Below are 15,229 nucleotides of genomic sequence, written 5' to 3'. Positions count from 1 at the left end.
AGAAATACTAGTTTTATCTCTTTTCTGTATAGGGCTACTTTTATAGAAATAGAGAGAAAAATAAAAATCTTAGAACCCTTTTTGAAAATATTTATTCACAACATGTTTCGGACATTGATGCCATTTTCAAGTTTCACTTGAAAACGGCTTTTTTCTCTCTATACTAGTTTTAATTTGGAAGAGGAGAAATTTTGAACTAAGCCTATTGCTATCTCCCAATCATTGAATGAGTTGTATCTGCTTAAATATATGAATTAATGTTTTGGTAAAATTGATGCTTCTAAGATCCCTCAGTATGGATTGTTAATTTTTAACAAGTCGGCTACTTGAATAATAGGTACTTCTTTTTTAAATCAGTCGATCATTTTTTGAATTATGTATTCTATCAATATTATACAGGTTTTTACCGTAATTAACAGTTGCAACCTGTCAGCTCCTAATTGATTTGAAATACATCCCTACAGCTGCGTTTACACCAAAGTTATTAACAAAATTGAAGTTGCTTTCCATGACGAAACACACTATATAATAACTTTGTTGAAGTTCTGACACTGTGTTCAATGAATGAACAGTGTCAGAACTTCAACAAAGTTATTAACAAAATGTTTATTTTTCAGTCCTTATAGATTCTATTAAATTGAACATAACTTATCATACACATGATATGTGCATATGATTGTGTTTGTCACGCTCGGTTTAATGTAATAGAATAAAATCAAATCAAAATTATTGCCAAATTCATATAAATAATTCACAAAACATGGAAAACAAAATTCAGTTTCATACATTAGAAATTTACTAACAAAAATACAAAAGCTTTTATTGAAACTAAATAATAATAAAATATATAATATTGGCGTTGCAAGCAAAACAAAGTTTGTGCGCTAGCAACGCGCATTCAGTAAGCACTCCAATTTGAGAAAACTAGAAAAAAAGTAACTGTAGAAAAAAAATTAGCGAACACTTCAAACAAAAAATTAGCATATACTTTCAAAAAAGAAAAATAAAAAACTTGATAGTGGAGTAGTTCATAGTATAAAATAGTTCGTATAGTGGAGTAGTTCATGGAATCTATAAGGACGGAAAAATAAACATGTTGTTGATAACTTTGGTGTAAACGCCGCTTACTACCGTACTATTGAGTTGAACATAGGCTACTACCGAATATTTTCAACATTAATTTCAATTCTGTACTATAATGTAGTGAAAACATAGGTAGTACCTTCTAAGTTAATTATTTTCTCTATTCTTATTCTATGGTACCATACTAATTTAGCATTCTCAACATTTTTGACATTAAATTTTAGCCTACTTACCGTACTAGTTTCAAATTTTAGTTAAAATTTAAGATATTTGAAGACAAGTAGTATTTATGGATTGGAATCCACTAAGGCTGGGCACACACCAGTTAGTCAAGACAAGACATGATGAGACACGTTTAGCCACAATACTTCACATAGTTGCTTATAAAGCAGCACACACCGATTAGTCTTTGCAAATAGACATGCCTTCATAAGCAACTATGTGAAGTAATGTGACTGAACGTGTCTGATCAAAGCCGTGCGAATAATCACGGAATCACCTTATTTAGAACACTGTAGGCCTTTAATCATAAATAATAAAATTCTGACAGTAATAAATCAGTACATTTTGTTATGCACTAAGGAGAATCTGCATCGTTATCAATTAAGAAATACTGTTCACTCTGTTAATACCAGAAACAATAGACAGATCTATATATTATTCAATACCAAAGATTGTCTAAATCTTTAAACAGTTTTGAAGCAGTTGGGCAAAAGGTGTATAATAAGTTACCGCTACACCTCCAACAAACACCCCTAAAACTGTTCAAATTAAAGGTGCACGATTGGCTGGCAAAAAATCCTTTTTATAAATTAAGTGAATTTTACAAGAGCAGAATCAGCATACCTTAATTCTTATTGTTAACACGTATGAACTAGCTGATTAATTTTGTAATATTGTCTTTGTTATTTGTAATATTTGGAAATGTAATCTAAATAGCAATGTAATAGTAACAATGTGTCTCTTAATGTGTGACTGTCTATTTCATGTTCTATTTGTGTGACTTTGTCTTGTGCTTTTTTGGCTGTCTGACAATAAAATTGTATTTATTTATTTTATTTTGTCTTGTCTTGTCTTGGCTAACTGGTGTGTGCCTAGCCTTATGATTATAAATAATAATTATAATGATTATTTCCAACATATGACTTGAAAAGTCTGAGACAACCGTACTCAGAAAATTCAATATTATGACACATGTTCAATTTTCCTGGTGACTTGAAATGAGAGCGGGTGATGGTTGATCTATTGATTTCTATGGAGTGAATATTAGGAAATTGCTTTATTTTTGATGATTGCAAGGCTTGGATACGATGTGGCGTTTAAAATTGCTTGATTTTTGTTGATCGCAATGCCTGAATACGATGTGATTGTGATTGGCAGTGGCATCGGAGGGAGATCGGCAGCAATTGAGGCGCAAAAGCATCGACTCTCAGTGGCAGTGTTCGATTACGTGAGGAGAACGCCTTGCGGCAACAGCTGGCTGGTGGGGGGAAACAGCATCAATGCCGGGGACATCCCCACCAAACTGTTCTACAAGGCCAGCCAATTCTACAGCGCGCGCAAGGAAGCCTCAAAGTTGGGTCTCACTCTACAAATCAACGGACAAACATTCAAATGGGTGCCCTTCATGAACAACGTGCAGCTTTTCTGCCACACTCTAGCCATGAGTCAACAGGCTCTTCTCCACGAGAGCGGCATCAACTTCCACAACGGCTATGTCTCTTTCCTTGATAGGAATACTGTGCAGACTACTGGTTTTGGTATCATCAAAAACAAATACAAAGCACAGATATTCATCCTGGCCACTGGAACCCAACCAACTATTCCGAAAGAAATTTTCGGATACGAGTATGCCATCACCTCTGACGATATATTTTCACTGAAAAAATGTCCAGCCAAGGTTTTGATTGTGGGTTGTTCTAGTACCAGTGTTGAGTGCGCTGGTTTTCTCAGGTTGATTGGAGTATCGGTGACAATTGTTGTCGATTCTCAACCGTTGAAAAACGTCGACGACGACTGCGCCTGTCGGATAATTGAACACTTGGACTTGCTTGGAGTGAAGATTCTGTGGAAATACAAAGTTGAACGAATTGAAGAGGTGACTGATAGAATCGACTTGCGACCGACAACTAGAATTCTCGGCAGTCAGGTTGATCACTTGCAGGCGAATTTGAAGAACTATTTCTCGACGAAACGCACGTTTGACGGCTCGCAGGCGTTCCGAGACACCATGGGAAGCACAGCCAGCACTCAACCCAAGTTCAAAGAGTTTGTGTTCCGTCCCAGGAAAGTGTTCCTGCGCAAAGTGTCCAACAAAGAGGAGAGAGCCTCGTTCTCGGCAGAGTGGTCGCAACATCCGAGGCTCAACAGAATCAAACAGAAGATGCTGCCGATTATTATCGACACGTATGAGGTGGTGATGTTCGCCCAAGGTCGTGCGCCCAGGGTGTACGATATGGGGCTACGCGAGTTAAACGTGGTGTTAGATTCGGATGGCAAAGTGGTCGCCAACAACCACGATGAAACCGGTTGCGAGTCGATCTACGCTATCGGGGACGTGGTATCGGGGCGTCCAGGCCTATCAAGTGTGGCAGCAAAATGCGGGAAACTGTTGATCGGAAGGTTATTCAATAACAACGATGAAATAGTGAACTACGATTTCGTACCAAGGGTGATCCTATCTCCCATCAAATACAGCTACGCCGGTTTGACTGAGAAGGAAGCAATCAAAATCTACGGTTACTACCAAATCGAGGTTTATGAAAGAAGTTTTCGCCCGTTGAGCTGGAAAATTCTGAAAACTAACAAGAGCGCTACATGCTACGCGAAAATGGTTTGTGTGGAGAGAAGCATGGGCGAAGATCGAGTGGTGGGTCTGCACTATATTGGTCCTCTTGCTGACGAAATCATCCAAGGATTTGAACTTGTGTTGAAGTTGGGAGTAGACAGGAAAACTATCAATGACATGATCACTGTCTATCCAAGCGATGCTATTATATTCAGCAGGCTTTCTCCAAGAAGTAAGTCTCCTTGACTAGTTAGCACATTTCTATTGAATGATTTAAACTAACAATGAATTATCACATTAAATAATGTGCTTGATTAAAAAGCAAGCTGCTAGATTAGTTTGCAAATTTCTATTGAATAATGTAAACTAACAATGAATGATCGATCACATTAAATAATGTGATAGATCCATTTTCCATTCCAGAAAAATATTAATATAAGCTCAAAAAACAGATTTCTGAAAGATTTTGATATAAGCTATACAAAAGCCAGACCATTCCTAAGCTGCGTTTTACACCAAAGTTATCAACAAAATGTTAATAGCTTAATCCTTATAGATTCTATTAGATTGAACATAACTTATCATACACATGATGATCATATATGTTTGTCAAGTTCCGTTCAATCTAATAGAATCTATAAGGATTAAATTATTACATTTTGTTAATAACTTTGGCGTAACCGCGGCTTTATACAAAATTATAATGCATGTAGAAATGTCGATGAAGTCTGAAATTGAAATAGAGCTGATCAACTACTTTCCATTTCTACAACTACTGATGTTGTTTTTTTTTTAATAAAAAATATTTTTTGAAGAAAATCAAGTATTTCTTCATTCATAAAATTTGTACGTTTTTAATTTTAAAATCCTGCCTTTTTTGAAAAGGAAATCACTTTTTATTAGTAATAATACGGTTCTATGGCATTAAAATCTAGGAGATCTCTTGGAATTTTGAGATGTAGATCTCATGAGATTTTTTCAAATAAAATAATTGATCTCAAGGAGTATACAACTGAAATAGGATCTAGGAATTATGAGAAACTTGGGATGATAATTCATTGAAGAGCTTTTCAGTAAATAATTATATTTTATTTATTCATCTTCTTGAACCAAAATAATTTTATTTCAACAATATAAAATACTACCTGGTGGATACCATAATTTGGCACATGGAAGAGTCTATTCATTTAATATAAGAGCAGAATAAACTATTATATCTACTCTTCTAATGTATAATAAAATGAATACGGTATCAAATATTCATGTTGTTATAATCCAATAAAGTTTTGAAATTGGGCAATACAAACAGGAATAAAGATTCTATAGAATATAACGTACAAATAGGATTATCAGTCAATAAAACTGCCGATAGTATAAACATATTACATATACAGTAATAAACAAATTTCAAATCATATTTTAACATAATTAGATAGAATTTACATTGATATTCCAATGGATTACGATATATATCAATAAAAGTTGACAATTCCTTTACAATTTCAATTATATTTGAAATTATAAATGGATAATAAACAAAATAACAAAGATTACTTACTATTACGGTACAGTAAAACAAATAATATAGTTTGAATACTACTAGCACAAAAAGTATATTTTCAGTGTGTAACGGAAAGAAAGCTTTCACTATTTTGAAAAAGTTAATAGAATACAATTAATACCATTTTTAACCAATGCTGTATTTTTTGAAAATATTGGGGGCTCCACCACTTCCCAGATGGGAAGAAAAGTTAGAAAGGAGATACATAGCTGAAGATGGTAGAGCATTTATTGCTCTTTTTATTATTTTTATACATATTACTGATTTTTCATTCAGTCAGCGCAATTTGGCTTTCTGGTGGTCCTGATTTTATTATTGAAATTTAAAAAAGAAAATAAATGTACATTTTTATGTTTTTGAGGAGCTGTCAAAACCCATGGTTTATGACAAGTGTTATAGTCAAGTACGGAACTTAAAAGCAAAAGTATATCAAGTCAAATGCAAGAAAAAACTAATAAGTGACAGTAAAAGATGTCATTCATCAACCAAGTGTCTAATAACGGCATCCGGGTTGAAAATGTCAATCATGTTTGAAATTATGAATGGATCCCATATTTCTAACAACAAAATAACAAATATTACAATTACGGTACAGTGAATTGCATAGTTCAAGTTATACTACTAGCAAAAATATACCTTCAGTGATAAACAAATATCACTCAAGTAGGTACTTAGAAACAATCAAGCATAAGTGCAAGAAAAAACTAATAAGTGACAGTGATAAGTATAGTTTGGTTGACAAGTCAAATTCAAATTTATTTCACACTCATAAACACATGTACAGAAAATCAAAATAGAGTCTAGTATGACAAATAAAATAATTCAACCAAAATTCAACAATAGATTGTAAGTTAAAAATCACTAGCATAGAGATAGTATAGCATAGAGAAAACACACAAGAGATTACTCTTGTTTGCCAGTTGGAGTAAAAAATAAGATTATTATACACTTATCTTGATTTAAATTAAATTAGCACAAAAGTAAATATACAAACATAATATAAGATACCAAAACGAAGGATTGAAACAAAATGATGAAATTTTGTCGAGTGTCTTATACTTTATAACTATGGTACTCTCTTTCTTATTCATATAGACAGTGTTTCATATATTATTGTTTAAAGAAGACACTACATGGGAAATAAGTTAAGATGAGGGAAAATCATAATTCTTATACGAAAAAATCGAAAAATATTCAAATTGAAATAGAAATTCTGGCTAATCGCAATTGTTATGCGAAAAAAACACAAAATATTCAAATTGACTTTTTGTTTAGTTGAGAAGTTTATATTGTGGTAATTATTCATATTGAATGAAAAAGACTAAGAAATTGACAAAAAAACACTGATTTATTGATAATTAGAAAGACCGGTTTCGGTTATTACACCATTGTCAATCTCTGATAAACTCAGTCAGTTTATCAGAGATTGACAATGGTGTAATAACCGAAACCGGTCTTTCTAATTATCAATAAATCAGTGGTTTTTTTGACAATTTCTTAGTCTTTTTCATTCAATATTCAAATTGACATAAAAATTCTGGCAAATCCAATCTCTTAAATTATTTGGGACAGTTTTAATATAATATGGCAATTCAATGAGATCTGTAGGAAATTTATTAATTATTTTTGGTGCTATATAGATAAGCTGCTTACGGATGATTGTCAGATCTGAGTCATAACATTTATATTTTTAATTATTAATGAATTTTAAATTTATAACTAAATATAACAAAGATTACAATTGCAGGGCCCCATACAATAGAGAACTTGGATCGGCGAGCCACGTTCCCCAGTGTATGTGGAAAATTGGAAAACCACGAACCAAATTCGAGACGAATTTGGTCTTCAATCTGGATTAAAAACTTTGTTCGGTTCGTGCGCCAGGGCAATATATTCTATCGATTTATATTCAATATATTTTCTTCCCACAGCAGCTGAAAACTTTGAAACACTCATTTCTAGACCCCAAAACTAAAGTAACGAACGGTCGTTCGCTCTCCCCACTACAGTGTGTGGGACAAATCCTACTCAAAGTTGGTTCCCCGATCCAAGTTCCCTAGTGTATGGGGTACAGTGAAACAAATAAAATTGTACTGATCAAGTAATACTACTAGCAAAAATATACTTTCAGTGATAAACTCAATGAATTAAAAACAAGAGTACAAGTGCAAGAAAAGTAAAACTAATAATATTAATAACACTAATAGTGACATAGGAAAAACAAACAATGTAATTACTGAGTGATTAATAAAGTAGTAGCCTACATGATATAAAACAGGTTACTACTAATAGTAAATAGTTTGTTTTCACAATGACATTGCACTTTGGGGAGGATCCAAAATGCATCATTTGTCATCATTCTTGGCGAAATGTGGCATCAAGCTGACCGATTTAGAGCTTCCCGCACTGGAATCACGTGACTTACGACCGGTTCTCTGGAAACACCACGACTCAAACGCTTTATCAGACTCATCCTTCTTTTTTCCCAGTTCACTGTAAGACATTGTTCGGTTCCCTGTGCGATTATTGTTACTAGAGTAGGTTTCAGCACTGCGGTTGCGGAACCTAGTCTGGCTGTTGTCACTGTTTGTGTTTCTAGCCTCTCCCCATCTGCTGGTAGCCGACCAGCTTCGTTTGGAATGCTCCTGGAAGGTCCTGGGGCGCCGCGAGTTGTACCAATCCATCTGGGTCTGACTCTGCCCTACAATTCCCTTGCAACCAGACGCCCAACTTTTACTATTGGAGGGCGACTCGGGTTTCAACGATTTATCAGCCAAATTTTCACTGTTCAACTTCTCCAACGAACCCGGTTTGCCTAGAATACCCGGAGAGCTGTTTCTCAACGGCTGGCAACTTCTGTTTCCACTGGGGGTTCTTTGGGAACTCCTGTTTCCACTGGGGGTTCGTTGGGAACTCCTGTTTCCACTGGGGGTTCTTTGTCTACTGGTTACATTCCTTTCGATACTCGTATTCGTGCGATCCTTACTACCCCCAAACGTCGCTCTACTCCTGTCATTACTAGATCTGGATCTATCTCGACTACAACTTTTATCTTTTTTCAGACTACCACCACCACCACCACCGAAATTCCCTCCCCTACCACCGAAATTCCCTCCTTTACCCCTCCCTCTCCCCCTCCCCCTGCCCCCCGAATACCGTACCCACTTGGGTTTGGATTCACGCTCGACAAGCTGGGCCGACTTGTTGAGTATCTCTATCTTGAGATGCTGGTAGTGATAGCGGTCCGCGTCGGGACATAGCTCTCTCAGTTGCACTCCCATGGCCATCAGTGCTTCTCTCTCTTTTTCGTTCTCGTACTTTCGCTGGGCCAACCTCAGCTTCACCTCGTCAAACATCACCTCGAACAAGTCGCACGGATTGTTCATCCTAAGAAACAGCGATTTGTGGGCCTGAAACGTAACAGATCCAATCAGAGGACACTCGAAAAGTTTATTGAATTGGCGCGAAACCGCATGAATTATAGAATAACTAGTAGGTAACCTGTGCTCTGCAAGCTTTAACTTACTAATATTGAGTAGGTTTGTGATTTTGTATTTAAATTTTTCAAAAAAGTACAATATTTCTCAAGTATTTTATTCATTGTGATACATTCTGTGATTCATTTTAAGTATCTATTATGTCAACCTTCAAAATTCAAAATCTTCCAATCATTATTCCTGGACCAAAAATGAAGTGACGAAGCAGTGTGTGATATCATAACCTCAACCTTCGGACAACATTAACTTTTTATCAAAATTTTTGGAGAGAAATAATATAGGCTCAGCCTAGTTTTTCCTTCAAAGTCATAATTATATTATGATTGTAGTATTTTGTCATAGCCACCTCTAATACAAGGCCCCGGCCTACGATATTGCAACGTCGCAGTGTAGGCCTAGAATCTAATACATGATTGGTGAAAAAGAGAAACTGGTATTTTTTTAAATCTTTTTCACCAATCATGTATTAGATTCTAGGCCTACACTGCGACGTTGCAATATCGTAGGCCGGGGCCTTGTATTAGAGGTGGCTATGATTAGATTCTAGGCCTACACTGCGATGTTGCAATATCGTAGGCCGGGGCCTTGTATTAGGGGTGACTATGATTTTGTACAATAAATAAATAAATAAAAACTTGACAAACTGAAAAATTTACGTAATGAAATCTTGAATTTGAAATAGGCTTATATCGGTCCTCAGTATCTATTTTACATTATTTTTGTATTCGGGTAAATGGAAAATTAGTATAATACAGAGTGGCACAAAAGTCACTGGACAGTTGGTTAGAGCAAGACTAGATCTATTTGGAATTATTTCTCATTACATACAATATTTACAATTATTTCTATGTTAAAATTGTTCTCCATTTTCATTAATACATTTTTAAGGTATTTCTGGAGCACTGTCCATGAATTATACATTTACAAAATCACAGACAAACTATTTTACTAGGTCTTGCTGTTATTTTTTTTCTTTCAACCAACTCTGAGCGTCCAGTGACTTTTGCGCCACTCCGTACAGTGGTTTGAATAGTAGTTTCATTCACACTATACAGAGTGTTCTGAAAAAAGGTGATAAGTCAGAGCGTAATTCCTCTTATCAAAAGAAGAAAAAAGTTCTTATTAACATAGGTCCGAAAATGCTTAGTTATCAAGTTATACAGGTTGAAAGATTTTGTTTGAATTTCAGTTCCCCTGCAAAAACGAAGCCCTACGGGTATTTGTTGGCTGTCAATTAAGATGTACAATTTAGCGTACTTTATGTAAAATGAACTGAAAAATTGAATAAAACCATTTCCAGACCTGTAGCTACAGTAATTTTTCAAGATATGTGACGAAATAAGCGAAACTTGGTCCCGAAAAACAAGTTCCTTCAAGGTTTGAAGCAGATTTACTATATTAAATGTACAATTAACACAGCATATTTTTTTACAGATTTTTACAGAGCTTGTAGAAAATTTAATTTTGAAGAGAAAGATGTAGAATAAGTCTATAATAGACAAACGGAACCTTAGAAAAAATCCTTAATTAAATACAAAACGCATGGAAAATAGCCCAAAAATATCTCTAAAAAATAGAGTAGTTCTATATCTCTAGAAATTACTGTAGCTAAAGGTCTAGAAACGGGTTTATACAATTTCTCAGTTCATTTTACATAAAGTACGCTAAATTGTACATCTTAATAATTATTGACAGCCTACAAATACCCGTAGTGCTTCGTTTCGGCAGGGGAACTGAAATTCATACGAAATCTTCCAACCTGTATAACTTATTAACTAAGCATTTTCGGACCTATGTAAATTATATCTTTTTTCCTTCTTTTGATGTGAGGAATCACGTCCTGATTTATGGGCACCTTTTTCAGAACATCCTGTACAAAAATTCACTATAAAGGTTGAGCCTGAAAGTTGTGTAACTCTAAATGATTGAATAAATATTAGAATAAAATGATTTACTAGTTACCCTTGGAGCAGCATCAATGGTGACTTTCTTCAAATACTGCCAGGCCTTGTCCATGTCGTGCTTATTGAAGAAGTACCAGGATGCAATCTGGGTGTTGGTCGTGCCAACATTGTCCTTGTATCTTTTCAACAGATCATTCAAGTCTGGAATGGGATCATAGTTGGCCCGATCCATTGAATATTTGAGCCTCATCAAATCCGCATGGGCGCCGTATACGTTCAAACTGGCCGCTGCTTTCAGATATTTCAGTCCTTCCTCATTGTCCTGAAAAATGATCAAAAATCCAAATCAAAATCCAAGTATTGCAATAAGTAGAGGCCAAATCAAAGCGTCATAAAAGAACACAATCTTTATTAATTTAAAAATGATTTTTGTGTGTTTTGGATTGCAAATTGGAGTGTGTTATTGAAAAATGTTGAAGTGCCACATAAGCTAGCTACATTTGGACTGTTGTACAAGATGCGCCAGAGAAACGTACTTATTTGAAAAAATTCCGTACGTTGAATTGGTCGTGTAGAGGGGCAGGAGGGGGCGAATCTGGAGGGGGAAGTTCTCAAGTTTATCCTCCCTCAAGTGAATTAGCCATCATGCTCTGGTCTAGAGAGCGCCGGGCCTTCGTAGTTGAGAGCTTCTTTTCTAATGGTCGATCACCTTCTGCGCTCGATTTGAAATTCCTCCCCACATACTCGTTCCTGGCCATAATTCGATTCTGTCGTGGGTTAACTCATTTCAGGAGTGTGGAAGTGTCGCTAAACCCAGAAATGGACTTCAACGAACCATCAGAACTCCATAAAATATCGAAAGAGTGAGGCAGTCAGTTGTGCGTTCTCCCAGGCGTTCGGCTCGCAAACACGCAGCTGCTATAGCAATTTCTGATTCCACTGTTCGACGAATTTTCCATGAAGACCTTCAACTTCATCCCTATAAATTTGATGTAGTTCAAGAATTGACTGAACGCGTCAAAATGCATATGATAAGCTGATTGACAACTTGCCTGAAGACGCGGTAATTTTTTAGTGACAACGCTCATTTCCACATGCGATTCGTCAATGCGATTTTAAAAATGGGGTTATTTGAAATCTCTGGTTTATGTCGATCGACCACGGACCATAGGACATCTCAAGAACAACATTGCCAACATACCGATTGATACAAAATTTCAAAAATCGACTTCATCAGTGTATGCGCAATGAGGGTCGCCATTGGTCTGATCTCATTTTCAAGACTGCATGGAAAAAATTTAGATATTGTATTCTCATATAAAAACAATATCTCAAGTACTTTTGTCTTTATTGACCTTTCACATAAGTAGTAAATTTCTCTGGCGCACATTGTATAAATTAGAATTGGAACAGTTTTAGGCGCAAGCCTGTGATACTCTTTTAAAAGTTGTGTAATTCTGAATGATTTAATAAATAAATATTAACTAACTTGTACACAATACATCACAATACAATCACAATACATCAAATGAAAAAAATCCCTTTACTGGAAGAAAATTTAATTTTACCTAGAAATAATTACAAAGTTGTATATATTTTGATATCATATATAATATTCATTACTTTAGTTATTGCCACCCAATTATTTAGGAGCTCTAGACTACTAAGATCAGGTTAAGAATGTTTCTGTATCCTCATTCCTCAGTACAGCTGATGATGCGTTGGTTAACTACGTGAAACCATGGTTCTGTTTTAAAGTTTTTAATAAATTTTCAGTGAAATTTGACAATATCTTTGTTTTCTTATTATTCGAAAGAGTGAGTCGGTCAGATATGCGTTCTCCCAGGCGTTCGGCTCGCAAACACGTAGCTGCTATAGCAATTTCTGATTCCACTGTTCGACGAATTTTCCATGAAGACCTTCAACTTCATCCCTATAAATTTGATGTAGTTCAAGAATTGACTGAACGCGTCAAAATGCATATGATAAGCTGATTGACAACTTGCCTGAAGACGCGGTCATTTTTTTAGTGACAACGCTCATTTCCACATGCGATTCGTCAATGCGATTTTAAAAATGGGGTTATTTGAAATCTCTGGTTTATGTCGATCGACCACGGACCATAGCACATCTCAAGAACAACATTGCCAACATACCGATTGATATACTGCAACAAAATTTATGAATGAATAAATAAATAAAAAAACAAAATTCAAAAATCGACTTCATCAGTGTATGCGCAATGAGGGTCGCCATTGGTCTGATCTCATTTTCAAGACTGCATGGAAAAAATTTAGATATTGTATTCTCATATAAAAAAAGATAAAAACAATATCTCAAGTACTTTTGTCTTTATTGACCTTTCACATAAGTAGTAAGTTTCTCTGGCGCACATTGTATAAATTAGAATTGGAGCAGTTTTAGGCGCAAGCCTGTGATACTCTTTTAAAAGTTGTGTAATTCTGAATGATTCAATAAATAAATATTAACTAACTTGTACACAATACATCACAATACAATCACAATACATCAAATCAAAAAATTCACATTAAACATAAAATATTATAAAGTAAAAGTTTGTACAATTTTAGTGAGAAGATCCTTCGGTAGTATCAGGGATAATTTCACACTATTCTGGTTTGAACCATCTCTGAACATCTTCATTAATTATTTAATTGAATCTGCTCAATATTTTTTTTTTTAGCACTACAGCCCAATATGAGCTTTGGCCGCCTCCACTACAGCTCTCCACGCTTCTCGGTCCTCTGTTAATTGTCTCCATCCTCTATATCCCATTTTTTGGAGATCGTCTCTCACTTCATCGAATCTGCTCAATATTAGACAAGAAAAATGGTCAAAATGGCAAAAAAGTCAAAATGGTATTATAAATCGAAACATGTGAGGAATAAAATTAAGTTGAAAAATTTAATTGAAAATTAACTTGCCATTACTATTTTGTGATGACATTTCTATCATGAAAATCTACAAGTTTACAATTTATCTATACTATAATAAAGGAAAGAACTGGCTTGCACACGTACGGGATAGGAAAATTATGTTTGACGCATCATCACGTCTGAACTACTGGACTGATTGAACTTGAAATTTTGCATATAGATTATTAATTGACCGAGGATGGTTATAGGCCTATTTTCAATTCTTCAAGAATTTATTACGTCAAGTTTTCAGTTTGTCAAGTTTTTAATTAGACCCTTGCGGAGCACGGGTTACATGCTAGTAGAAAATATAAATAAAACTGAACTTGGTGTCTTTGTGGGTAATATTTACAACATTTAAATTGTACCTGCAGATGTATATTTTTTTCTGTATAGGGCTACTAGTAATAAAAATGAAAGAAAAATATCACTTGAAAATGGCATCAATGTTGAAACATGTTGTGATGAAATAATTCAAAAAGGGTACTGAGATTTTTTTCTGCAGATGTATTTATTTTGTGAATAAAGATTTATTCGATTTGACAAACCTTGAGGTGGCGTATATAAATGAGACCCGCATAATGATTGGCCATCGGGTTATTGGGAGATATTTCCAATGCCTTTGCGATAGCTTCCACTGCCACATCCAAGCATCGATATGGTTCAGGCAGTTTCACCATTCCAAAAGCACTGCGGCAAAGGATGTGTGAATCGTTCTGGTTTAAACGAATCAGTTTTCTGAAAAAAGTTAAGAATCTTTAACAGTATAAATCACTAATATTTGATTTCTTTTTCAAGGAAGAGTCCGTGTGAGGCTCATTGAAAATATTCCTCCCATGATTTACAATGGGACTATTCATACTCGCTCGATCGAGCTGAGTAAACTCATATTTTCACTCAACTAATCCTGACGTGTTTAAATCCACCTTTTTTGTTCATTTTTGGTTGTAGTATATCTTGGCGTTCTTGCATAACTTTTAGGGCCGGTTTCCGAGCTTGGGATTTAGCTAAGTCCTAGACTTTAAACAGCTGGAGTCAGAAAATTGGCTTTCCAAAACGGGGCGTAGTCGCAGTCATTGTCATAGTCACGTTTGAATTAAACTTCGAAAAACTAGAAAATTGAACACAAAATAAAATAAAGAGAAAATAGTGTAAAGTTTCAGCTATTTTGAATTATTTAGGAATGTCTAATTTCGTCAAGGAAAGACGTTTCCAATTATAGAAATGAGAAAATAAAAACTACAACTACTGTTATAAAAGCTGCGACTACGCCCCGTTTTGGAAAGCCAATTTTCTGACTCCAGCTGTTTAAAGTCTAGGACTTAGCTAAATCCCGAGCTCGGAAACCTGCCCTTAGTATTTTAGGGGACTCCGCATAAGAAGTTATCCTATACTATTAAATCCTATACTATCCGATTTCAGGACTCTTTCCCACGGTCCTTCAAAGTTTACATGACATG

General features: G+C 35.2%; 2 protein-coding genes across 4 annotated transcripts; one reads left to right on the top strand and one right to left on the bottom strand.

Annotated features, from left to right (window-relative positions):
• Positions 1 to 2,431: 2,431 nt before the first annotated feature.
• LOC111058641 (probable glutathione reductase 2) lies at positions 2,432 to 4,117 on the top strand. Its single transcript, XM_022346194.2, has one exon. It carries the CDS (start codon positions 2,432 to 2,434, stop codon positions 4,115 to 4,117), a length of 1,686 nt encoding a protein of 561 aa, XP_022201886.2.
• A 2,823-nt stretch (positions 4,118 to 6,940) lies between these two features.
• LOC120348801 lies at positions 6,941 to 14,539 on the bottom strand. Of its 3 annotated transcripts, none has more exons than XM_039419652.1 (4): positions 14,318 to 14,539; positions 10,892 to 11,155; positions 8,316 to 8,842; positions 6,941 to 8,285 (listed from the first exon to the last, which is right to left on the bottom strand). In XM_039419652.1, the coding sequence occupies exons 1-4, from the start codon at positions 14,447 to 14,449 to the stop codon at positions 7,778 to 7,780; spliced, it is 1,431 nt and encodes a 476-aa protein (XP_039275586.1). In that variant the 5' UTR covers positions 14,450 to 14,539; the 3' UTR covers positions 6,941 to 7,777. The 3 variants fall into 3 exon arrangements, with proteins under 3 accessions (XP_039275586.1, XP_039275587.1, XP_039275585.1); XM_039419653.1 differs by having other exon boundaries at positions 6,941 to 8,318; positions 8,349 to 8,842; XM_039419651.1 differs by having other exon boundaries at positions 6,942 to 8,842; positions 14,318 to 14,538.
• Positions 14,540 to 15,229: the final 690 nt, after the last annotated feature.

The sequence above is a fragment of the Nilaparvata lugens genome, chromosome 1 (genome assembly GCF_014356525.2).
Source record: "Nilaparvata lugens isolate BPH chromosome 1, ASM1435652v1, whole genome shotgun sequence".
Taxonomy (NCBI): domain Eukaryota; kingdom Metazoa; phylum Arthropoda; class Insecta; order Hemiptera; family Delphacidae; genus Nilaparvata; species Nilaparvata lugens.
This window is presented reverse-complemented; position numbering and strand designations above follow the sequence as displayed.

Bases quoted from the DNA above. Each gene is read 5' to 3' on its own strand.
- LOC111058641 (XM_022346194.2), top strand. From the start codon at position 2,432: ATGCCTGAATACGATGTGATTGTGATTGGCAGTGGCATCGGAGGGAGA.
- LOC120348801 (XM_039419651.1), bottom strand. From the start codon at position 14,449: ATGGTGAAACTGCCTGAACCATATCGATGCTTGGATGTGGCAGTGGAA. The intron at 11,156-14,317 runs GTTTGTCAAATC...ATCATTTTTCAG, and splicing joins TTTATATACGCCACCTCAAG to GACAATGAGGAAGGACTGAA. The intron at 8,843-10,891 runs GTAACTAGTAAA...GTTACGTTTCAG, and splicing joins CCATTGATGCTGCTCCAAGG to GCCCACAAATCGCTGTTTCT.